A 25,345-nucleotide genomic window follows, 5' to 3' on the forward strand; every position below is an offset into this window, starting at 1 on the left:
TGGGTAAACAACACAAACAGGAATTAGGCATAGTATGTCAAGAGAACACTGAATAGGCAAACTAGAATTAAAAAAGCACTTCTTACATCTCTTCAAAGCTCAGCTGTCAATTATTTCCTCATTTAAATTCATAATACAAATAAAAACGATATGTTCTTCTGCTATCTCCTGATATGTGACCTATTAGGCTATATATGTGGCACCATCTCCCTGATTATTTCTCCTTCACTCCGGTTCCTCGCCATGATAAATCCACCGGTAGTGACGTCACAGGCGGCCGGGCGGCGGAGCCTCACGTGACGCTGACTCCGCCAGAGTCAGCTGATAAAAGTCGGTTGTTTTGTAGACAACAGCTAAAAGTGCGCGGTCATCGACGTGGTCCATGGTTTAACGGTTCAGCCGACACAATGAGGAGTGTAGTCCTGCTCGTTTTCGCGGCGCTCGCCCTGACGCTCGGAGGAGACGCTCTGGTCCGGTGAGAAACAAAGTGCTGAGTTTGTGTGTGTGAGAGAGAGAGAGAGAGCTGTAAAGTAATGCTAGCTGAGCCTGTTACACAATGTTACCTAACGCAAACCGACATTAGACGGTCCGGTTACACACACAGGAGCCCCGAGGTGGAAGCTAACAGCTACTACCGCCTCATGTTTACACCGGGAGAGGAAACATTACACGGTTTAATCCCTCGGTATCATCTCCTCTGTGCATGTGATCTGCTCTTTGTCTGGTCTTGTGACATCAGCTTAACACTGCAGGGACCGACATGTTTATGTTACAACCTCTGCAGCAACTACAGCGACGTTTTTTAAAATCTTAAAGGTCACATATGGTAACGTTAGAAAATTAGATTTCAATGTCTATGTCTTGTTTATGTCGAGGTGTAAATACCGTGACAGTATGTAAAGTGGTCAATGAATGGAGCTATGCCTGTATTCAGGACCTGAGCTTTAAAACGAGCCATCAGGACTTCCTCAACCTTGTGATGTCACCACTGTGCATGGGCTACCTGGATCCACTGCCCATATGTGTTTTTGTGGTTGTTTTTAATTTGTATTTATTAATAATGCAACACCACCAGTCAATGATCTAGCAAGCTGCAAGAGAGGAAACTAAAAAAATGATTGCGCAGCACTTCCTCACACAGGGACCTGTTAGACCAGAGGATAAAGTAGATTATTCTGAAGTAGCTGAGTGTTTTACTAAGAATTTGCTCTGTTAAGCTCATTTGATCTCTGACTGACCGTTGTCATTTGCATTTACTGGTATGTTTCACCTAAGCTATATTTGTAGGCTACAATCTGTTAGCCAATCTGTAAGCTCAGGAAATGCTCAGCCAATCAGAGGAAAGATCTTCTACCAGTACGTCCTGTTCCAACTAAAGAGATGAGAAATAAACCTACATTGAGATGGGTTTTGGTACAACACATTTTATTTTTTTTAATTGTAGTTATCACAAATCATTTTATTTTGTGGAAAAAAAGGAGGCATGACTGTTTGTATTTAATTCAGTTAAAAAGCTGCACAGTACCTGGCACCAGCTCAACCGAATATCTAAGGTTAGGTAGTAACTGGATTGTGTACTGTGGTGATAAGGTTTAAATATTATAAGACCTGGGAGTTTGTTTGGCAACTTCAACAGTAGAGACTCATAAATGAATATCAGGAGATGTCTTTGTTTCCTCTTGTCTGTCAGGAAGTCCATAAAACCACGTGATACAGAGCCGATTATGAGTGTGAATTGTGTCATCAGTGATTAAAGAACATTAGTATACAGGATGTACACAACATCAAATTAAGTTGACTGCACACTAGTTATTCCAGTTTAAAAGTTTCCTGGAAGCCGTTCTTGATGCGGGTGGATCAGTTCTCATTTTAACATTTATCCTTTGAAACAGTTCAACCACATTGCTGAGACCAGTCTGTGGTGTGAAAAGAAACACTGGCGCAGTTTGTTTCTTTGTCAAGCTTTTGCAGTGTGGTAAGTCGTGACGTTACCTGGGTGAGGGTGATAATTCAAAGCAAGGCCTTTTCACACCTCAGGCCCCGTCCAGACGAATTCGTTTTTTTCGAATCCGGATAAATACTTTATCGGATTGGCCTCGCGTCCACACGGATCCGGCGTTTTCAGGGGGTGAAAACGGTATTTTTTGAAAACGGGTCCCAGAGTGGGAAAATTTGAAAACGCCGCCCCAGCGTATCCGTGTGGACGGCCAATACGGACTTTTTCAGAAACGATGATGTCATGCCCCCCGCTGCTCTACCTGTAACCTGACACACACACACACACACACACACACACACACACCGCTGCAGCAGCTGCTGCACACTGACAGTCTATGCACATAACAACAACAACGGCCGACTAACGTCGCGTCGCTCAGATGCTGCGGCTGAATCACGGCTGTTTAATCATCACTGATCGTAATATTTACTCTGACACGACTCCCTGTCAACATTTAATCCATGTTTGAGTTTGAATACAGCGGGGAACTTCTTCTATTGAATTACAGCGGGGACTTCCCGTCTTCTTCAGCTGTCTTAAGTGTTTATGTGTGGCAGGCAGCGCTGCAGCGACACACACACTCCACACACACGCAGTATGTAGGTACTACAGCGTTTTGGGTCGTTTTCACTGGATCAGTGTGGACGCAGATATTTCTGAAAACGATGCCGTGTTTACGGAGATTTTTTTCAAAACGATTAAGAAAAAGATCGGATTCAGTGAAGCCGCGTTTTCGTGTGGATGGGGCCTCAGACAGTTGCTCTTTTGCAACTCTCACTCAGTCAGAAACACAGAACCTTCATTCTGATGTTTATATTATTCACACGTTATCCACTCGCCCTGGTAAAATATCCAGAAAACATTGTTACTTGTTACTGGTTAGAGATCAGAACATTTTGTCCCTGCAGGAAGTTCATCACTTTCTCTGTTTAGTTTTCAAGCAGAGCCAGTCACTTTATTCTGTTTTTCAAACTTGTGGTTTTGTTGCTTTTTTAGATCATATGCCAAACTGGTATATCTTTCAGATTTGATTGAATGAAATTAGTATTTTCAATGTCCTGCCTTTCGATTTGCACCTTATAGACAAAACGATGAATAATGGAGAATGGACAAAAAAATATTAATATTGTCCCCTGCACCCTGAGTTCATTATTCCTGAACCAAAGAGCTGTGTGCCATCTTTAAATAGACCCACATGCTGCAGCCGGACTTCTGGAGAAAACATGCACATGAAGTGTTGGCATCTCGCCTTGAGCTGCTTGAGGTGTTTACAATTGAATGAAACGGTTGAATTACAAAATTAGATCATGAGTGCATCCCTGAAGTGAAGTTGTCTCTTTGATTTAAACAGAGTTAAGATGAAGACGGACAGTGCGTGTTACTCTGTGATAGATTAAGTTTCTCAGGACTCTTGTTTAAGCTGTTGTTATAGGCTACTTGTTGAGGGTCATTTGTGCTGAGGTCTTTATACTTCAGATTTTCTCTTGACAGAATCAACAAAAGTCTGTGACAGATGAACTGATGGTCTGAGCCGCAGCAGTTGTTGTGATTGTGAAGTTTATGGGCTGTGCTGAAAATAAAAAGAAGCTTCCACTCAGTTTGTGGTAACGCTCTCGATAGTTTGCTTTTCAAAAGCCACAGGGCTGCAGCGTGTCGCCATCAGTCGTTCCGCTCACATGTTTGATTTCCCACAGCCTTTGCTCTGTGAAAATGTACACACTAAAGTTAACAACATCAACATTATGACAACTGGGTTTCATTTCATTAGAGTTTGCTTTTAGTTTAATATCTAATGTCCCCAGGGGAAAGTGTGCAGTTATTTGACTCCTCATGAACTCATTACAGCTCAAATTGTTATGTCATACTGTGTGTGTGTGTATATATACAGAAATATCGACTTAAAGGGGACGTTGTGTTGACAAATGGGTGAGGTTTTGGTAACATGTATTGCTATTGTATGTATTGTATTATCTGCAGCACTTGTATTGCAACATACTAAACCGTATCAGTCCAGATAAGGGCTCAGAAGTGGGTCAGCCGTTACTGTCAGGCCACCACAGCGTGTTGGTGTTTTCATTTCGGCCTCGTGATCAGACCGAATTTTCTCTGTATTTGTTCTTTAATGTTGTCAAATAAAATCAGATGTTGTGGGTGCTGATTAAAGAAAATACTAATTGATCGTCTCGACTCTTTTCTCTCTCATCCAGAATCCCCTTAAAGAAATTCCGTTCCATCAGAAGTGAGTTGACGGACTCGGGGAGTAAAGTTGAGGATCTTGTGTCTGGCAAACACTCCCCTAAGTACAACTTTGGCTTCCCTGCCAGTAATGCACCCACTCCAGAGACCCTGAAGAACTACCTGGACGTAAGTATCGCCCCGAACCACTGACCTGTGGAGCCTCAAGTCTTCACTTTCCCTAATGCATCATGCAGAAGCTAAGAAGCTGTGGAAAGGCCACAACAAAGGCCCTTTTCTGTTGTGGCCGTGTCGGCCTCCCTCTGTAAATCCACCCAGCTGAATGGAAAACCAGACTTGCCTGTTATGACAAGTAAATCTGCTGTTTGGGAAAAGGCTGATGCATCCTTGTGAAGGTTAATGTGTTAATATGTAGCTGTGAGACTGACAGAGGGGGAACCTTCACCAGGCGATGGCTGAGTCGCTGTTGGCTCCCGATCGAAGCCCCTTTTACCCTGGTCAGCTGACAGACATTTAGTTTGTTTGTGCTCGGTTTTACTTCACATCTTGCGTCATTACCCGTTTATCTAAAATAATGAGATTAGTCAGCCTTTTGTGATTGTTAGAAGAGAAGCCTTTCAGATGGATCAGACGCATGTAGTAAACTTCTCTGCAGCTACTGTTGGTGTTCAGGGCACGACAAGTCTTTAAAAAACATTGAAATCAGTTTCTTGATGAGTCCAAGACATTTAATTTTCCATTGTATATTATATTATTCCATTGTTTATTATAAAATAGGCATTTTATGTATCCAGAGACCCCACTCAAGGATTTCATAGTTTAAGTTTGTGCAGGTTTTGAGACCAGTAAAAATAACATTTAATATTTTTCATTATTTCAAAGTGCAACATTTGAGTATTTACAGAGACTGACAATTCAGAACCTGCATAAACCAAATCATGAGCAGAAACGGACTACTTCATATCCTCTATTATTGGATTGAATGGGTCGTTTCATTTCTGCATTTTGCTGAGAAAGGGTAAACCTCTTTGAGGCCTAAATGACTCAACAGAAACTCTTAAATCTTATTGAGCAATGAAGGTTTTGATTCAAACTCTCAGTCACGTGAAGTTTCAGTTGTTGAATTGATGCAGCAACTTTTTCTGTTTGTTCAGTGTGATTGTTCAGCAGCAGCTGATTTATTGACTCGACTCAATCACTATGTGACCTGTGTCCTAATGACATTTGCTGACACTGACAGCTGAGAGGCCTCCGTGACAATAACCCACTGACTCGCTGGTGTTGATGCTTTGTTCACTCATACATGGAGTGATAGTTTTGTTGTTTTTTTCTTTTTTCCAACAATATCGTCATTTATTTCCAGACATAATAACACAAACATACTGTATAACCACTGGGACTCAAAACTTCTGCCCCAAACCATGCAGAACCCATGTGCATCAAATCACGACCAAGACATAACAACAACACAAATAAATATAAATAACTAAAGAAAGAAAGGAACTTAAAAACACAATAAAAAAATAATACAAATACAAATAATAAATAATAAAAATGGGGGTTGTTTTCATCATTAGACCCTCTCACTTCCCTGCCTTGAGGGGATTACTAGTATTTTCCTGAGAGTTTGAGATTAGCTGCAGAATTATGACTGCAGGACTAAAATAATCTGATTTTTAAAAAACCACCAAACACCAATTAAATCTCTGTTATTTTTGATGTAATATGCATGTTTTTATGTTTTTCTTCCCACCAGGCTCAGTATTATGGTGATATTACCCTGGGCAGTCCTCCTCAGACCTTCAGTGTGGTGTTTGACACAGGTTCCTCCAACCTGTGGGTTCCCTCCGTTCACTGCTCCCTCTTAGACATCGCCTGCTGTAAGTCTGAATGTCTCCCACTGTGCTCTGCTGTTCATAATATTTCTGTATTGCACTTTGTCTGTGAAATGTCACAGCGGTCTGACTTACACTGAGTGTCAAACTCCACTTTTCTCAGTGCTGCACCACAAATATAACTCTGCCAAGTCCAGCACATACGTGAAGAACGGCACCTCCTTCTCCATCCAGTATGGCTCTGGCAGTTTGTCGGGCTACCTCAGCCAGGACACGTGCTCTGTAAGCTTGCCTCACACGCCGGCACCGTCACGGGAAACTTCTCTAGTCGCGTGAAATCCTCTCTAATAAGTTTTTATTTTTATTCCTTTTTCTAGATTGGAGACATTCAAGTGGAGAAGCAGGTTTTCGGAGAGGCCATCAAGCAGCCGGGCATCGCTTTCATCGCAGCCAAGTTCGACGGGATCCTGGGCATGGCCTACCCCCGCATCTCTGTGGACGGGGTGGCGCCAGTCTTTGACAACATCATGAGCCAGAAGAAGGTGGAGAAGAACGTCTTCTCCTTCTACCTGAACAGGTGAGACTGCCGATGGAGAACCACTACAGGAACTGAACATTGACTGCCACACATCACACACTCTGTCCCTCTCCGCCTTGTCTTTCCTCTCTCTCTCGCTTTTATTCGCTCCCTCCGTCAGAATTAAAGTGAAAAATAGCCAAAGAAATAAGGGATGAACCTTTTGGGATTCATTTTCCTTCAGAAGTCACAATTGGGTATTGAGTATGCATTACATCTGTGTATCTGTATTTGTTTTCTTTAGTTGCAGTGTGTTGAGCTCTCAGGGCCACCGTACATGCTGCTATCACAGTGACAAACAGAAAACACTGCTCTGTCTGTGACTGCAGCTGATACTGGAAGATAAGAGTATGTGTGTGTGCAGATGGATCATTCTCAGACATGAAAACATGTGACAACTAGATTTTGTGCTTTGAATATATTTGTTCATATTTTAACTAATAATTATGTAATTTAGGATTTAGGAATTTAAGGATTTTCTAAAAGCAGGACTCGGTTTACTCTGTATCTGCAGCTTTAATGGTTGCTTAACTCTGGAAATGAGGCGTGTGAAGACTGACGAGCTGAATAAAACGGTTGCTCAATTGGAAAAACTGTGGTGCCTTTTTAAAGAGCTGGTTGACCCAAATAACATAAATAGAAGCAGAAATACTCCCCGAAGCAGCAAATGTTCTCGGTTCAAACAAAACTCCTCAGTACTGAGGTTTCATAAATGCATATTTTTAAAATGTCTTCAAAACCAAAGTATATGTACCAAGTATATGTAGTAACTGTCGGGTTTGACTTCATGTTTTCTCTCCTCCCAGGAACCCTGACACTGCGCCCGGCGGCGAGCTGCTGCTGGGAGGAACCGACCCCAAATACTACACCGGTGACTTTAACTACGTCAACGTCACCCGCCAGGCCTACTGGCAGATCCGCATGGACCAGTGAGTGCTCAGATACAACTCGCATGGGTTGTGATGGTGTTATCATCGGTCTATCACACTGTGGTGTCTGCAGACCACAGCTCTGAGAGGAACAAACAGTCATAGTAGCATAAACTATGTTTTCTTCCAATTGGATGAAACGGTTAATGGAAAATAATCAACAGATGAGTCAGCTGTAATTGCAGCCTCCGTCAGTGGCTTCGTGTGTAATTTTCAACTCTCCTTGGCAACAGGGCCCTGATGCTGTTATTGTACTTTGAGGTGAAGTGTGTGTGTGTGTGTGTGTGTGTGTGTGTGTGTGTGTGTGTGTGTGTGTGTGTGTGTGTGTGTGTGTGTGTGTGTGTGTGTGTGTGTGTGTGTGTGTGTGTGTAGGATGGCAGTGGGCACACAGCTGACCCTCTGTAAGTCCGGCTGCGAGGCCATCGTAGACACCGGGACGTCTCTGATCACCGGCCCCTCTGCTGAGGTGAAGGCCCTGCAGAAAGCCATTGGAGCCATTCCCCTCATCCAGGGACAGGTGAGACAGTTTATCCAAGTGACCTCCTCCATGTGGTCTACATATGGCATACAAACAAAAAAGATTTAAGATTTTTTTTTTTTCTGAAAAAACCTGAATTGGTTAAACATTTAGCAATACTTTTTTTTTTTTTTTTTAACTCATTTGTTTGATGCGAAGAATTGTCGGTTGTAGCACCTGGTGGACAAATCATGCAGTTTGATATTGTCTTTTACTTTACTTCCTTCATAGCCTGAGAGTGATTAATCAATTACAAAAAGAATTCTCCAATTAATTGATGAAGCTGGTTCAGTTTCTCTCTTCAGGAAGTTATGAGTTAAGATTTCAATGTCCTTTTGTCATGGGTTGAATTTTTCTAATATTAAACTGTACTTATTTTTTATTAACTGTAGTTTTTCTCTTTTTGTCATATATTGATCTGTTGCTCACGTCACAGTAGAATCACATTAGACTACAACAAAGTACCTTCATGTTTCTGTTTGATTCATGTGCACTGAGGTGATGCTGGTTGTGTTTCAGTACATGATTAACTGCGACAAGGTCCCGTCGCTGCCCGTCATCACCTTCACCGTGGGTGGACAGAGCTACAGTCTGACCGGAGAGCAGTACGTCCTTAAGGTGAGAGACGGCATGCAGCAGATGGTGTGTGTGTGTGTAGTCCAGCAGAGGGCGACTCCGAGGCAGCTCCAGCAGTAACAATACAACACTGTGACTGAATGTTGCGTCATGACAAACAAACAAAGCTGCACTTGTTTGGTTTGGCACAGCCACGAGGAGGCTGGTGTGTCGTCTGAGCAGTGATTACACACATTCATGTGCTCGATTGTTTTTCTCACTTTTACTTCATTTCTGCCATTAAAGTGTGACAGCAGCCTCACCACGCTCTCTCTCTCTGTCTCTCTCTCTCATCCAGGAGAGTCAGGGTGGAAAGACCATTTGTCTGAGTGGCTTCATGGGTCTGGACATTCCCGCCCCCGCTGGACCCCTGTGGATTCTGGGAGACGTGTTCATTGGCCAGTACTACACCGTCTTTGACCGAGAGAACAACAGAGTTGGCTTTGCTAAGTCCAAGTAGTCACATCAGGCACTGAAGCAACACGTTCATGTGCTAAGCTAAAGAAGAAAAAAAATTTCCACCGAGGAGTCCAGGAGACAAAAACCTGAGCTGCACGTTTTCTGTTGCTTTGCAATCAAACAGTATTTAGCAATAGACTTTGTGTAGAGCATAAATGCACTGATTTCCAGCAGTGTGCGTGAACCAGACTGGAGAGTTGATCCTGTGTGACAGGTTATATGATCAGGGATCAGTTGATTGTGTTGTGTGTTGGTACTGCCCTTTTCAAACGTTTATTTTTTTTTTTTAATCAGGGATTTAACACTTTTAATTGGAGTTTTAAGAGGATGTTGGTCCTCTACTACTGAGTTTGTGATGTATCTTAATGTGATTGGCCTCAATAAAAATTTTTAAAACATAATCTGGTTTCACTGTTGTTGTGTTAGATGTTCAGTTAGGTCAGGTGCCCGATGTGAAACTGCAGGAAAAATGAATCTTCAACCAGCCAGGCCATCCCTAGACTCAAACTTTATTATTCCCTCACACAACTCTACATCAATGTACAAAAAGTCAACTACACATTAACCACAGATTTATCCACGAAAGTTGTTATTTTACCGAACATGCTCAATAAAATACAGTCCACATAAAAAAGTCCTTTCAGCTGTTTAGTACTCAGTAGATAAAAGTTTCTCTTCACATATTTTTTTTTCCACCATGAAATCCAGGCACAGCTGGTTCGGTTTAGTAAAGCTTGTAGAGAACATGTGCAGAGTGGGAGAGACAGAAACCATGACAGCTCTACAGCGACCAGCTTCGAAATCTCTCCTCAGCCTCCAGCCCCTCAGTTTGTCTTGGTCTGACTGGAGGTTAGAAAACCAGAGGAAACCTGCTGACATACGAGTCAACTCTGTTTCCTGTGACAAAGTCAGTTTCTTGGAAATTGAAGAACTATTTATAAACAAACCAACACACATCTAAACCAAATGGGAAATCCTGTTTATGGCTGATGAAGTGACACGCCATCTCACTGATGTGACTCCAATGTTGCAGTTACTCAGTCATTACCACTTTCTAATAAGGCACCTTTTGTAACAGGATTATAATTAATGATCATATGATCAATATGATAATAATACATGAATCTGTTGTGACTGTATTTTACAGTCATTAAAAAAAACGCACTGTGTTGATCAGGTAAAATGCTAAAACTACATACTACTACTACATCTGCACAGCTTGTTATAAAAACCATTAAGTAATGACCACCAACAAAAGTCAAGTTACTTTTATTTCTAATAATAAAAATCGCAAATCTGCCATAAGCTGTTTACAGTAAGATGGGGTAGAAAGATGTGTCACCTGGCAACCTATAAGTTATTAGATCATGAATTATAGCAGCTCTATAAAGTGTTAATAAAAGATTTATGAACTACTAAAAAGGCCATTGGTTACAGATGGAGCTGCACAAATGTTGATGCTGATACAAGTCTCTGAAATACTGACTCACACAGTCATCAATACACAATCTACTAATTTGTTCAATAAACTTAAGAGTTTCATACCCACAATTCAATTCTTCTTCACAGCTCTAAACCAGGAGCCTGTACAGGAAGTTGTGCTATGCAGCCGCTGGCAACAACACTAATGCACACAACACTTTATACAATGAGCAATCACATGATTAACACAAAGTGAGGATAATTAGTCACAACTTGCCCCGCAAACCCTTTATAAACTGTGCCTTATTGGAAAATGGTGCCGTGTGATCTTTCTTATTGATTTGCAACATTGCTCATGAGCTGCTTGACTGTAAACAACCTCTGGAGCCAGGCCAGACACATGTTACCACCAGGCCGCTCGTCTTTACAGGTTAAGAGGTCAGACTTGAAGCTGGAGCTCCCTGACAACAACATGTCTGTCATCAGCACTTTAAAACAAGTTCAACAACAACATTTTGAAATGACCCAAACCTGAGCACAGCTGCAGTGTGAGGGAAAAGAAAAGAACGTGTAAACTGTGGTGAAATGACTGATTTGTTTTTATCTGTTTACTTGTGTGTTTCTTTTCTAGATTAATCTGGGGGTGTGTGTTTACAGTCTGGTTATGATGTAGCTGTGCTCTCTACTGAACTGGAGTTAAGTCACCTCGGTAGGCCTACAAATGGTACAGAAAAATCTTGAATAACTAATTTCTATATATCTGGCCGGGTAAATGTTTTTAAATGTTGTGTGTAGTTATGACCTCAGACAATCATCTGAGATACTCACAGTGGAACATAAAAACTTTTTGGATCCTTGAATCTGTCCTTGAGGTCTGCCGGTGGTCCAGAGATGCCGGGACACCTCTGCTGTGGGCTGCAGTCTCCAAAAAGTGACCAGAAAACAAACAGTGTCCTGCTCAGTTTTCTCTGACTCGAGTTTGACGTCTGACCTCTGACGTCAGCCCTCCTGCTCCTGGCCTCCCTTCTCCTTTTCCGAGCTGCTGTTTCCACGCTCCTGCTCCTCGCTGGACCCTGTGCTCTGGCTATCCTGCCCGCTGTCGGACTCTCTCAGCGGGGCGGCCGGGTCTCGGACCACCCCCTCCATCTCCACCTCCAGCTCCTCCTCAGTCTCCTCCTCCACCCGGCCCACAGTGTCCGGGATAATCTCCACCTCGATGTCCGAGGAGTCCTCGCTCTCCTTGAACCACACCATCTTCTGGCCCTCCCTCCTCCTCTGCTTGGTCAGGATCGACCTCATGCTGTACTCGTCCCCGTCCCCTCGGCCCCTCCTGCCCGTCCTCACGGAGGGGCTTCCCTTGGGGACGTGGTTGGTGTAGACGCCGCAGGAGGAGCAGTGGCGGCTGCGTCTGTCCATGGGAATGACGCGGCTGCGCCCCTGGGGGAAGGTGCTCCGTCGGGGCAGAGCGTTGTTCCAGCGCCGGGAACCCCCGCGGCCGTGGTCCCCCCCCTCGTTCTGGAAGCCGTCGTTGGTGTACTGCAGCGAGTCCCTGTGGCCGGACCGGGGCTGGTCGGACTTCAAACATGGCCCCAGGCACTGTACAGGCAGGAGAGAGGCCCCTCATTATCAATACAGAAGTTAATGAAACATGGAGGATATTGAGGCATTGTTGAATGTTACAGATGTCACCGTGGTTCCCGAGAGTGAGCTAGGTCCATTTGTTCTGTTTTAACACAGAGCCCTTCTGTGGATTTCAGCTGATAAATATTCATGGCAGCCACACAGGAGGAGCGTCGCACATGAAGGCATCTAACAGCTGAGTCCGTCTCTGACGTCAGAGTTATTACAGTATGGAGGTGTCATTGTGTCCCTCATCACAGTGAGGACACTCATGGTTTCAGAGGGAAGCCCCCAGTTTCACAGACTCTGTCACTGCAGTGATGTTGGCAGCTCATGTTTCTTTATCATTCAGAAATATCTGAATGACTCTGAGATAATGTGAGATTGTTCACAGACTTTCTCTCACTTCTTCTTTTACCAGTTTCAAAGTGGGGGTTTCACTCTCACTTCCTTTGACTTGTTACTTTTTACCTCATTTAAACTTTTGACTTCAGGGATTTTGCTTAAATGTGTAAATCTTCTCTCACATTTACTTTAGCAAACTTGAAAATGCTCATTTGATTTAACCTTCACACTAGTTTGCCAAAATCTGCAGATTCATATATCCACAGAGTTTGATGTGAAGATTTGCCACATTCATGTCATTCAGTTAATTGTGAAGGTGATTAGCTTCACTTAGCATTAAGACTGGAAGAAGGGCAGCAAGCCTGGCTTGGCGGAAAATTAAAGAACTGACAAAAAGAAATGCAAACAAACAATTGTGAAGTTCTTTGTCAAATAGTTAGCATAAATTAATCTAAAATCACATATCTGTGTCATTATATCCCCGCTGCTTCGACTGACACAGATTAGATGTATTATAGTATCAGCAAAGAGAAGTTTTTACATTTTTACAAACATCAAAGACAAAACCTCAAAGAAGCAAACGTACTGACCTCACATATTTTGTCCATGCTGGCGTTTCCTTTCCACAAGCGGGAAACCAAGAAGCCAATGACAATGAAGCAGAGGACCAGCACGGCCGCCATGATCAGGCCCAGGAGAGCCATGTCGCCCGGACGGTAGCCGATGTTTGAGGGGGACGGGGTGGCCACGGCTGCAGAGAATAAGGATCAGTGACTTAAAAGTGAAAGGAAAATAAAAACATGCACGTAGAACTAGTTAATATTTATCAGACTGGATTTTCCATTAATATGTGTGTTGTGATGGTGGTCCGTGGACTGAATCCTGCCTTTAGATGCTGGTTTCAAGGTTTGAGATCATATTTTAGTTTGATGAGAAAATCAAACAATCCATATCTCTTTGATTAAACAGTAACGTTTGTGTGGTTTTAGTTGTGGATGAGCAGAACAATAATGTGGCACAGTAAGAAGCCAGTGTCACAGGGAGAAACTCACCAGGTATGACCTGAACAGAGAGCGCTGCTGTGCCAAACTCCCCTGTCGTGGTATCCACCGCTCTGAGCTGCAGGCAGGAAAACACTGTCACGACACAGAAAACTGAAACAAGCGTCAGTCAAGGCGACAGAGATGATTTTCCAAGTCCTAGTTTTATGTAAATCAGTCACCTGAAGCGCGAAGGACTCGGTCTTCACCACTCTCTTCAGGATCATGAAACCGTCTGAGGTCACATTGACGTAGCTGCTGTACTGAACCTCGTACTTCATATCTGGATTCACACCCTGACACACAAAATACATTTATTTAAAGGTTTTGGGTGTTTTCATACCTCATACTTCATACATCCATTATCCAGACACAATTTAAGATGTAGGCTATTCAGTCCAAAATTGCCAGCAAACATCAACACACTTGAAGGCAGGAAACAAAATGTATTGAATAGCTGTAGACTTATGATTTACTGTGTAGGGACTTTGTAAGGGCTCAGGTTAATATATTCTGATTATTTGGATTTTTGATTTTTGATTTTGAAACTAATTTCTTGCCAGTAGCAGGTGGTTCACTGGGAACGCCACTTCATAAAAACTACAACCAACTTTTTTCTTTATGATACAACAGCTCTTAATTCTACTTTCCCATATAGCTACAGTATATTATTGGAAAGGCGATCTGAGACACATCTCTTTAGACAGCTCTAGGTGAGTAAATTTTGATGCTGAACTTGAATGAAACACATCTTTGAGACTGGTTAGTTAACAGCTGCTACTGTTTGCTATATGTATCAATAACTAAACTGTTGTCCAGTTTGTAGTATCTGCAGGTTTACCTGATACTGATAGTGTCCAGCCAATCAAGGCACGGTATCGCGTCAAAATGATCTGAGTGTTTTCAGGGAAAGAACTACAGAGCACTCACACTGGCAAAGTCCTCGTCCCGGGCTCGGACTCTGAAGGGCCGGTTGGTGCTCCGGTCTCTGAGGATCATGCTCTCAGGGACGGAGTTGCTGTAGATGAATCCTTCATACCGCTCCTTCTCAAAACGAGGAGGGTTCCTGCTCTTCTTCATCACCTCGATGGTCACCTGGGTCACCGCAAACTGATCCCTGTTGGTCACCTGAGATGCCTGGACAGATTGAAATGTCACATCTATATTGAATGAAAAATGATGACTCAGTGCAGAACAACATACAATATCCTGAAGTGTTTGCTTTACCAGAACAGTGAGAGTTATGGGGCCGACGATATCAGCGGCTTTAGCCATGGTGATGTTTCCTGTTTCTTCATCAATCTGGAAAATGTTTCCTTCGTTCCCTGAGGAGGAAAAACATTGGTGACCGTGTTGTGGTGAATGTGACTGCAGGAGGTGAGTGAGGCCATGCTTCAGGTCAAACCTCGCAGGATCCTGTAGCTGATCTGCTCACTTCGGTTCTTGTCTCCATCCTTTGCGAACACCGGCCCGGGCTCCAGCACTATAGGCCCCTCCTGTGGATTCAGATCGTCACACGTGTATCCCGCAGCACTTTTGTTTTGTTCTGATGAGCTTTCACATTTCACATTTCAGGGTTAGTTCATGATTCATCAACACATTTCTACACAATCTGTTAGCAGAGTGAGAATAACCTCCATCTTTGACACATGGCAACACCTTTGTCATCCTTTTTATATGACTCATCTCCCACCTCTTTCTCTGTCAGGTTGACTCTCCCTCTGTAGCCGCTGCTTACACACAGTTTGGCGATTCCTAAGTTTGTCCTCAGACACGGCTGAAACCACGGTGGTCGGTTGTCAACGTCCTTCACGTGAACTGTGATGGTGGCAACAGAGGTGAAGAACGGCTCGTTGGAGGCCGAACCATTGAATGTGTCCTGCAACATGGGGTAGAATTCACAGGTCAAAGGTCAGAGAGATGCAGCGTCTATACCTGGATGTTTCTTGATTACTGTACCTGCACATGTAAAATCAGGGCGATCTTCTGCACAACATCGTAGTCTAAGAGGCTTTTCACAAGAATCTTTGGAGTGTTGATGTTCTCCAAGCGGAAATATTTATCCTGCAGTAACAGACACAGATAATGGTTTATCTCATCAAAATCATTTTTGCATACCTAAATTGACTTCAAATCAGTTTTTTAATACAAAATGTTTAAAAAAAAATTCACCAGATACATGTAAATACAATCACACCCAAAAAAAGGGAAACAGACAAAAATAAATCATCTTCAAAAGAGAGGAAAAAATATGAATCAGACCTCTGGAACTTGACTTTCATTAGTGTCTTTTAGCAACACGTTCTGTAAACCTAAATCTCTGCACCTTGCTGTTTTATTAAAGGACCACTCAGTGGAGTCTCATCACTTGAATGTAACAGTAGAAACTTACTCCTGCAGACTCCAGGCGATAAAACAGCGGCTCTGAATCAACATCTGTAGCTTCTATTAGCCCAATGCTGGTGTTGATCGCAGTGAGCTGCAGGAGATAAGACTTTTATGAGTCAACTTTGTGTCCAGAGACCAACTATAAAACTGTAGGAAAATTAAGGTGAAACCCCATCACCTCTCACCTCATTCACTTCTAGTACATAGTGGTTCTGTGCAAAGTTTGGGGGGTTATCGTTCACATTTTCAACCAGGACCTCAACAGACTCGTTCACCTGGACCAGAGAAGAACAGTAACATGATCAATTCAGTTTGAATCCGGATTCAAATTTTGAATCAAAATGAATAATTTTATTAGTGCCTGCATGGTATTTTATCTTGACAAACCATGTGATTTGTGTTTTGAGTAATTTTACTCACAGATCTGAATCCAGCTTTGCTGCACTGCACCCACACCACCAGAGCTGCACTGGATAATGACTAAGAGAAGAAAAAAAGATGGTGAAGAAGATGCAGTCCACATCTGCTCATCATCAAGGGTCAGCAGCACAAAGGTAATGTGAATTATAAAATGACAACTGGGGTAAACTTTCTCCAGAGCAAAGGGAGCACAGAACCAGTGCATGTTTCAACAGTGTTACAGTCCTTGTAGTATCTTGCTTGTTCAACTAATGACATGAGACATTCAACTAGGTAATGAAATGGCATTGTCCACTTTAGGTGAGTCTTTGTAGTACAAGTTTCTTCGTACACAAGATTATGTAGAATTTAAGGTTACAGGTAAAATAGGATATATGATTCACTCAACTCCTCTGAAAAGTTGTTGCACATGAATGAATGAATGAATGAATGAATGAATGAATGAATGAATGAATGAATGAATGAATGAATGAATGAATGAATGAATGAGTGTTTATTTCGATCACAGCATCAAAATTTCAACAAAACAAATTCAAGGTAGTAACAAATACTAACTATACCACTGGTCGAAAAGGGTTGCGGCTGAAGCAAAGCTTATAGCTGCCGCACCCTCATTTCTCATTTCATTATTAAAAACCATAAGCAGTCTGATCGGACACATGTTTGGGGTCAAAGTCTCATTCAAGACTTTACTTGAACCCTGGTTATCAAAATATACTACGTAAAATAAAATAAAATTAAAAATTAAAAACCCTTGTGCATGAATAACATTATTTTAAGTTAAACGGACAGGGCTTCACGGTAACAACTCTTGTTAAATTCTGTTTCTCTGGGTAAATAAGCACCTATTTTTGTTTTCCAGTCAAAAACCTGTACATAGAGTTTTGTTTTGAGTAAATCCTGCAAACATTAAGCTTAATTACTGCAGTTAATTGCAGATATTAAAGCACATGTGTTGGTTATTGTCCAATCATTAGTCATCTTCTTTCAAAGTCATGCCTGCCTCCCCAAGTGGATCCTTTGAGAGCCACTGGTCTAAAATCAGGAAAATTTAATGACCATCTGTTTTTCCTGCCTGGACATAACTTGTGTTGTGATGAATGGAAATCACCTCGAAGTCCAGGCCTTTTTTCACCATCAGGGCATTTCCTCTCAGGTAGAAGAGGTCATCTGGGTTCACTGAGACCGTCAGTGTCACGTCACCGCCGGACTGGATTTGTACCAGCTGGACATCAGCAGTGTTGTTTTCTTGGATGGACACAGGACCAGGAGGCACCGTGCAAACTGAGACAGGTGAAAGGCAACAGGTTATCAGACTTTGTTGGTATAGCAATAAATGTTGTTGATGTTGTTGATACTCTTTAACTGTAAACTGCAGAACATCCTGTTTGGATCAACCTGTTGGATGCCTCCTGCTGGATAATTGTTTTTATTGCTGTCTGTTTGTGGTCATTTTTGCAGAAGCCCAAAGACACAATTTCATTTTCACAACAATTCGACAAAGTCATTCCGTTATCACAGGAAAAACTGAAGAAATAAAATGTATGCATTTATGGCCACTTTAGGCTTAGGCTTTCATACAATTGAATGCATGCAACAACATTTAGCACCTGCCCCATGTGAGAGCAATTAAAAAAAATAAAATAAAAAAAGCAGCTAAAACTAGTCTAGTAAGATGGTCTTGGTTGAAATTGGAATATGAATATTTTGAAAAATATGTTAATTCACAGTCTGTTCTACAGGCTAGCTACTTATCTTAGCTTAGCTTAGCTTAGCTTAGCACAAAAACTGGACTGGGGTAGAGCTTGACTGCTTCTGTCCAACAGTAAACAAGATATCAAAAAGTGGAGAGAATGATTGTGAAGACGCATGAAACAAGTAACGAATGTGGAAAACAACAAGAGATGCAAAAAGACCGCAATCAGAGAGCACAGTAGACACAAACCGACATAAATACATATGCAACATGAACACAACAACACAAAACAATTAAGATAAATAATAAATAAATAAGAAAAAGTATGTAGATCAATAGGCCTACATGGAGATTTTACCAAGATGAAAGACGAGACACGAACACATTTGTCTCGTAACATCTCATAATCCATCTATTGTGGTAACAACAGGGTCAAAAAATGGTAAAACAGTGGCCAGTGGGCCAAATCTGGCCCCACAGGAGTCCTGCAGGTGTAGGCTACCAGGGTAAATACAGAGGCCTGTGTCAATAACAGGAAACATCACCACGGAACAACAAATAGGATCAATGATGTGTCTCAAACACAAACAGGCTGCAGCCTCACAGGCACAGAGGCTGATAAAAACAACAACCACTGTATTTTCACTCAGCCACTGCCTGTTGAGTGTGGAGAGGATAAGAATTACAACTTTGTGTCACACAAAAGTAATTTGTGTATGAGTAGTTTTAGCCACATGAGTTTTACGACAACATGAACAGCACTCATTGGCCAGAAAATATGACATCTGCCTTTAAATAAAACTTCATAACAACAAGTTTTATAAATCTAATTTTAGAAGACACAAAATCCTCCAAATTAAACTTGTCTAAAATGTAGAGGCCTGCACCACAAATGCGTAGGCTACATCTAAATATGCCATTATTACAGATGATTGAAATGAGAGGAATATTTTGTCCTTCCAGTTCACACAGGCTAAATGAGAGGTCCAGTATATTAGGAACACCTTGGGTTATATCACAGTTCAGTGCAGCACCATCACTGACCATGAGCTCAATGTTAAAACACAGAGCTGAATTAAAACTTTTGACAAAACTGAGCATCATAGTCAACTTCATTTTCCGGTCCTGGGAGCCAAAAGGCTTGGGTACCACTACTTTAAAGGACCAAGCACTGAACTCAGTCACTGCCTCTCTACCACACTCTGCAGCCTCATTAACAGCCACTGCTGCCTTCCTGCCCCTCGGCATAAATCAGAGCACTACTCACGTCTTTGAGACACACACACTGTACAAAAGCAGAAGACGACGATGCATCCAAGGAGCCCGTTCACAGGTTTGCTCTTCAATTTCAGTTCCATCTCCTGATTTCAGAGGCACCAGCAAATGAAGTCCCAAGGAGGATGAGGAGCCCGTGGTACCAGCTGGTACTCGTCCACATAATGCCCCGTCTGTGCTGCCCGGCGAGTGGGAGTCGACTACAGTTGCAATGTTTGTGACTTCATCTTACGGGCACATATTGCATTAAGCGCCTGCCAGCAGAGGACTCGCAGCCTCCTACTAAAATACTTGCATCTGCTTTACGGGTCATTCTGTATTGGTGGCCCTGATGCATTCTGGGAACAATCCGGTTGAGGAATGTTGGCAGTTGGAAACATTTCTCACATATCTTAACACTCTTCAGGATAATCTGACCTGTTTAACGATACCGGATTAGTCTGTTTGTTAATGTGGGATACACACAAATAAACTTTTGTCACACACAGATATAACAAGACATGTATTCCTCTGTCACACACACAGTATACAGTACGGTGTACCTATGCATCAGGGAGGCATCTGATTGGTGCCAAATCCATTCTGCAGCAGGACAAGTTCAAACTGATCTCAGGATCATGTGTGCGGAAACAGAAGACAGAGACTACATGGGAGCTGAGGCAGGTGAAGCAGACACACCTGAGGACATATAGACATGTGAATTGATGCTGAATTAAAGGTGGGGGGTGTCAGTTACTCAGAGACTGTTCAAAGAAACCTTCATTTATTTAAAGCATGTGTCTGCTGATTACCCATACCATTTAAAGATGATTATTCCCATTATGTATTTTAAGAAGAATTCAGATGAATACAGATTGAAAATATATCTATATCACTTATTTATCTCTATGTAATTCAGGGTGAGATTTTGGAAGATTAGACGACTTCACAGGAAGTTGGCAAAAGTTCAAGATTTTAGTTTTAAAGTGCTGAAATGCATAGATAAATAAATGTTAAAATACAGAAATGTAATTTTTTTATTTATTTTTATGTAATCTTTCAATTTATACTTGTAATTTTTTCACATGACGGTACATGGTTCATGTCAGTTTAACAGGCTTGCTATACATTTATGTCAGGGAGAAACCTACATTTTTTTTAAGGTAAAAAAGAAATATAACCTGACTTATCAATAAACAGTAAGCATTTGATTTTTATTGTTATAGTATGTTTTGAAGGGTAAGACATGTTTCCTCTTTCCTTCTCACTTGGTAATAATGACATAAAGTTACACTGGCACAATATGGGACACATTACGCCCTCCCACGTGGACAAGGCACCACTGTGCACACACACCAGGCTGTAATACATTGTACTTACAAGTAGGCTACTATTAATGCTCACACACAGCAGCATCTGCCTGCCATCTCCATCTCCTGTGTGAGAGAGAGAGAGAGAACAACGAGCTCACAGTGTCATGATGTCACATGAAGCTCATATATTATGTTTCCACGCAGAGATGCTCCTCACTCACTCACAGTGAACACACACTGATCAGACTGCTGACACACTGACGCCCTGCTCTCAGAGAGAGAGAGAGAGAGAGAGCGCACTACTGCCGCTCACAACAGTTCAGTCCATTCATCAGTGTGTCGGTCAGAGGTCACTTTCTCCTCCGACCACCAGGAGGAGCCAGAGCCTCTCGGATCAGGAACTGGTGCAAGTTTAACATGTGCAGCAGCAGAGGTTGAATATTTGTTGTGATTTCTGAGGATTTGGAAGACTTTCAACAGAGAAGCACAAAACAGTGCTAAAGAATCAGGACTGTATCTTTAGTCAGAGGGATCAGAGGATGCCTCAACCAAACACTCAGTTTAAGGTTTATTTTTGTTAATACTTCTTGTTATACTATAGGCTAGTTGGACACAGAGAGAAAATCCCCACACAGTGATAAAAAAAGACTTCAAACATAAAGATTGACTACAAATCAAAGCTAAACAACTATAGCCTACATAGACCAAAACAACTAAAAATGTGAGGAGTTGGAAACCAACTAAAAAACAACAACAACAAACTGCTAAGAGACACAAATTGAGTGACAAATACATGACAACAGGCACTAGACACACAAAGCAAATATGAATGATGAGCCATATTCAGTGTGTCTGGATCAGATGACTGAACGTGTTCAACCTCATATAAAACTGCAGTTTTTAATTAACTTTTCTCTAATTGCCAGTCATTACAGTTTCTGTTTCATGTGTAATGAGACTTTCAACCACACAGAGCCGCAACTCGTCCAGGTTTAGTGTGTTTGTGATGCAAAACTTTGGACTTTTATCTGACCTTTTTTATATAATAATTTGTGCAGCATTGCTGATGTAACTGTAACTTGTGTTTGGTGGTTTAGCAGAGAAGCTAATCTCATTAGAGACCTACTTAATAGCATTCTTGTTCTGCCTGAAGCAGAGAGAGAAAAAGCTGTGGCTCTAAGCCTTGTGGGTCGACAGGACAATTATTCAGTTTACAGTGAGTTTTTTGTTGTTGTTTCTTAAGGATTACTGATGTAAACACTGAACTATTAATCAATATGTCGTTAAGGAGGTGGAATCAACCTCTATAAGAACCCATAAGGGGTATTTTATAAAGTAAAGTCAATAGTAAAGAAGCTCTGTTGAATGGCTCATTTTATAGTACTAATACATGTATATATGATCCATTAGTAGGTAAGGTACATTTCAAAGTTTATAATCATATGTTTTATATTCTGGCTCCATGCTGCGTTACCTTCCACCATGTGAACACAAAAATAGACCAAATTTCAAAGCTCAACACGTTCAGAGTGTTTGACTCTAAGCTAGAGATGAAGTTTGGCTTTTAGAGTGTGCGCTGTATTTTTGCTTGTTTGTGAAAGTCATCTTACTTACACACACACAAACACACATACCAAATACAGATTTCTTACGTGTGTGTGAACACATGCCCAAATATCAACTAAAATACAGATGGTGACTGTAGCCTATGTGATGGGTGAGTTTATTTCCTCCAGCAGTTAAAGCCAAACATTCAGCATCAATTTGGTATTTTCAGTATATTGTCATCATTTGTGTTACGTAACAAGTATTTCTGTATGTTAGTCAGACACAATCATGACCAGAAATGCACAGACACACAACTCCTTCACAAGTTGATTCACAGTGTGTAGCTTTTTCTGTCACAGTAACAGAGATTCATAGAATATCAAAGGCCCAAATCTGTTTCTTCAACCTGCAAAGATGATGCTGTCTGACACTGATGGAGCAGCTGTTAAACTCAGTGGTGGCAAACACAGTTACTCAAGTGCTCAAGTGCAAATTAGAGGAAGCATTTTCTATCCATGCCACTTTACACTTCTATACTTCAGAGGAATATATTCTATAATTATTGGAACAGGAAGTGTTAGACTTTTTGCTTAAAATGGTTATTTTTACAGTGTGGCATCAGTAGTTTTAATGTTCAGTATTTTTACAGTATCAGTACTTCAGTACAGTCCCTGAATCTCTGATGGAGCAGACACACCTTGTCCCTGAGCTGACATCATTAGTGCTGAGAGTCACCTGGGTTGAACTGTTGCTGACCCTGTGACATCACAAGCTGAGGATTATGAGACGCCGGTCCGTCACATCATGTGTGTGATGATATGAGAAACAAGAGTGAACAGCAAACAGAGCAGCTGCACCTGGAAGTCAATACACACACACACACACCATTGACCTTTGACCCAGAGAGCAGCGAGCAGGTTTGAACTGGACAAAGTGAACAGTTGGTGGAGGCCTGAGGACGAGGTGGCAGCCTGTTGTCACTTTCCATTCATATGTGCCAGTGTGTGGCAGCGTGTTGTTCGTACTGTGGCTCACTGCACTGGGCTCAGACGCACTCTGATTTAAAAGCTTGTGTGCAGTGGCTGCAGTTGATATTTAAAGTGACACTCGACACACTGATGGTGATCGACTGGTAGATCTGTTAGTCTTTCCAGTAGATCTGAAGAATAATAGAAAAGTGGGGATGTGTGCACTGTGAGCACATGGAGATTTTTTTTTTTTTTTTTTTGTGTATGTGACAACAGAATTTGTAATTGCTGTGTAAAAGGGGCGGGGCTTTGTTTCTGTCATTCAAGCTGCAGGTCCACCTTCCACCACAGTGTGGGTTTCAGTGGCAGAGTGACTTGTCTGCGTGACTGTCTGTGTTTTTACACACTGACTCCATACAGTGTGAAAGTGAACTTGAATGGATCCTGTCAGCACTGAGCACTGCTTGGTAAGTATATGTCAGTGTTAAGAGGCATCAAGTGGAGAAAAATAAGCAATGTAAAGTTTTAATTTCAAGGAACAAGACAGGTTAGTTTAGCTTCCGTTCTGTGTTTTTAACAAGCTCTTCGTCATCTGTCTGTTTGTATTTTGTCTTTTTGCCTTTATTTCTGGGTGAGTCAGTAGTCTTCATTAGGTAGTTGCATCAGACTTAGGTGCTCATCCATCTTCTTCACTACACAGACTCACTCAGTAATTAGCCTCATCCCAACACCTCTTTCTCACATCTCGCCCTGCCCTCTCATACATTTTTAAACCAGCCCAGAAAAGTTTTCTTCGGAGATTAAATGAGGAGCTCCCACTTTTATTATTTTTTATTTATTACAGTGACATTATTATAACTACTTCTTATCTTTTACCCGATCATTACCTGTGGGGTTACAAAGTCATCCCGGGCTCATTCAGGGACAGACTGACCTCCAAAACCGTTTGCCAAGTGGCAGGAAGACACTTGAAAGAGGACACAATGGCGTTTAGGATGAAAGAAACAGTGGGAGGTAAAAGTCCCACAAGGCCCATTCATTCACCACACAGATAAAATGTCAATTTCATTCATTTCAGATAACTTTCACAGGGTCACTGATGGAAGTGAATTTAGACAATTACAAGGACCCCTGACCATCCTATTGTTTTGTTTAATGTGAAAAGTGGACATTTTATTGTGCTCTAAATGGGCAGACTCTTGAATTTCTACCGATGTCGTGAAGCTTCATCCTGCTCCCTGACCTGCACCAATTCACAGGCTGATGTTAATCCTCTTTCAGATTCAGGCGTGTGCACAGACATTTTAATAGGTCACGCCTGGCTCAATTAAGGAAAGTAATTTAATGCTCAGCGTTTAATGACTGAATTATTAGCTTTGAGAGACAAAGGTGAGGTATTTTCTTAATACTTCATAGCCCATCACCTGCAGACTAACGTTAATGGAGCGAAGCAGCACCAAACTCCAGCACTGATGAATGAGACCGGCTGAACAACTCATACACACATACTGTGGCCCTGAGGGTTCAACACACTGCATCTTAAAGGGATAGTTCAACATTTTGGCAATTATGCCCATTGCCATAATCCCTGTAGTTAGCGGTAGGTTAATTACCTTTAATTGTCGGCGCATGTTGTTTTGAGATCCGCGGGGCAGAGACGCGAGCTGCTCAGGTAATGGTACATACAATCCCCTGTCCCTCATCAAATACATCAAATACACAATCCAACAACTCCAAAACACTCTCGTTGACAAGTTGTGACCTGCACATTCACCACGCTATGAGATAATAATGTAACATTATGAAATAGAGTTGTTTTTGAGGCAAATGCATAGCCGGCACTAGACTGAACAAACATCCCAGTTTTGCATGGCCAGCATACTCACGGGACACGTCACCCATTGAGTATCTTTGGGTGCTCTGGATCGGTGTATACGACAACGTGTTCCAGTTCCTGCCAATATCCAACAACTTCGCACAGCCATTGAAGAGGAGTGGACCAACACTCCACTGGCCACAGTCAACAACCTGATCAACTCTATGCGAAGGAGATGTGTTGCACTGCATGAGGCAGATGGTGGTCACAACAGATACTGACTGCATGGTTTTCTGACCCCCTGGACCTCCCCAGGCCCCCCCCCCCCCCCCCCCCAAGATTAGCCACACCTGTGAGGTGGATGGATTATCTCAGCAAAGGTGCTCAC

The 25,345-nt window shown here is 42.1% G+C and overlaps 2 protein-coding genes across 2 annotated transcripts; one reads left to right on the forward strand and one right to left on the reverse strand.

Moving 5' to 3' along the window:
* The first annotated feature begins 284 nt into the window (after positions 1-284).
* Positions 285-9,528, forward strand: ctsd (cathepsin D). The gene is made up of 9 exons (XM_084000703.1): positions 285-475; positions 4,207-4,363; positions 5,952-6,075; positions 6,194-6,312; positions 6,408-6,607; positions 7,414-7,536; positions 7,909-8,053; positions 8,573-8,671; positions 8,967-9,528. The coding sequence occupies exons 1-9, from the start codon at positions 408-410 to the stop codon at positions 9,126-9,128; spliced, it is 1,197 nt and encodes a 398-aa protein (XP_083856829.1). The 5' UTR covers positions 285-407; the 3' UTR covers positions 9,129-9,528.
* A 2,020-nt stretch (positions 9,529-11,548) lies between these two features.
* cdhr5a (cadherin-related family member 5a) lies at positions 11,549-19,452 on the reverse strand (the record flags this gene model as incomplete). The annotated part of the gene is made up of 14 exons (XM_083992641.1): positions 19,326-19,452; positions 17,474-17,646; positions 16,363-16,422; positions 16,128-16,217; positions 15,947-16,033; positions 15,514-15,618; positions 15,248-15,433; positions 14,960-15,050; positions 14,782-14,879; positions 14,485-14,691; positions 13,737-13,850; positions 13,567-13,633; positions 13,105-13,265; positions 11,549-12,145 (listed from the first exon to the last, which is right to left on the reverse strand). Exons 1-14 carry the CDS (start codon positions 19,414-19,416, stop codon positions 11,549-11,551), a joined length of 2,127 nt encoding a protein of 708 aa, XP_083848767.1. The 5' UTR covers positions 19,417-19,452.
* Positions 19,453-25,345: the final 5,893 nt, after the last annotated feature.

Source organism: Trachurus trachurus, assembly GCF_905171665.1.
Source record: "Trachurus trachurus genome assembly, chromosome: 3".
Classification (NCBI taxonomy): domain Eukaryota; kingdom Metazoa; phylum Chordata; class Actinopteri; order Carangiformes; family Carangidae; genus Trachurus; species Trachurus trachurus.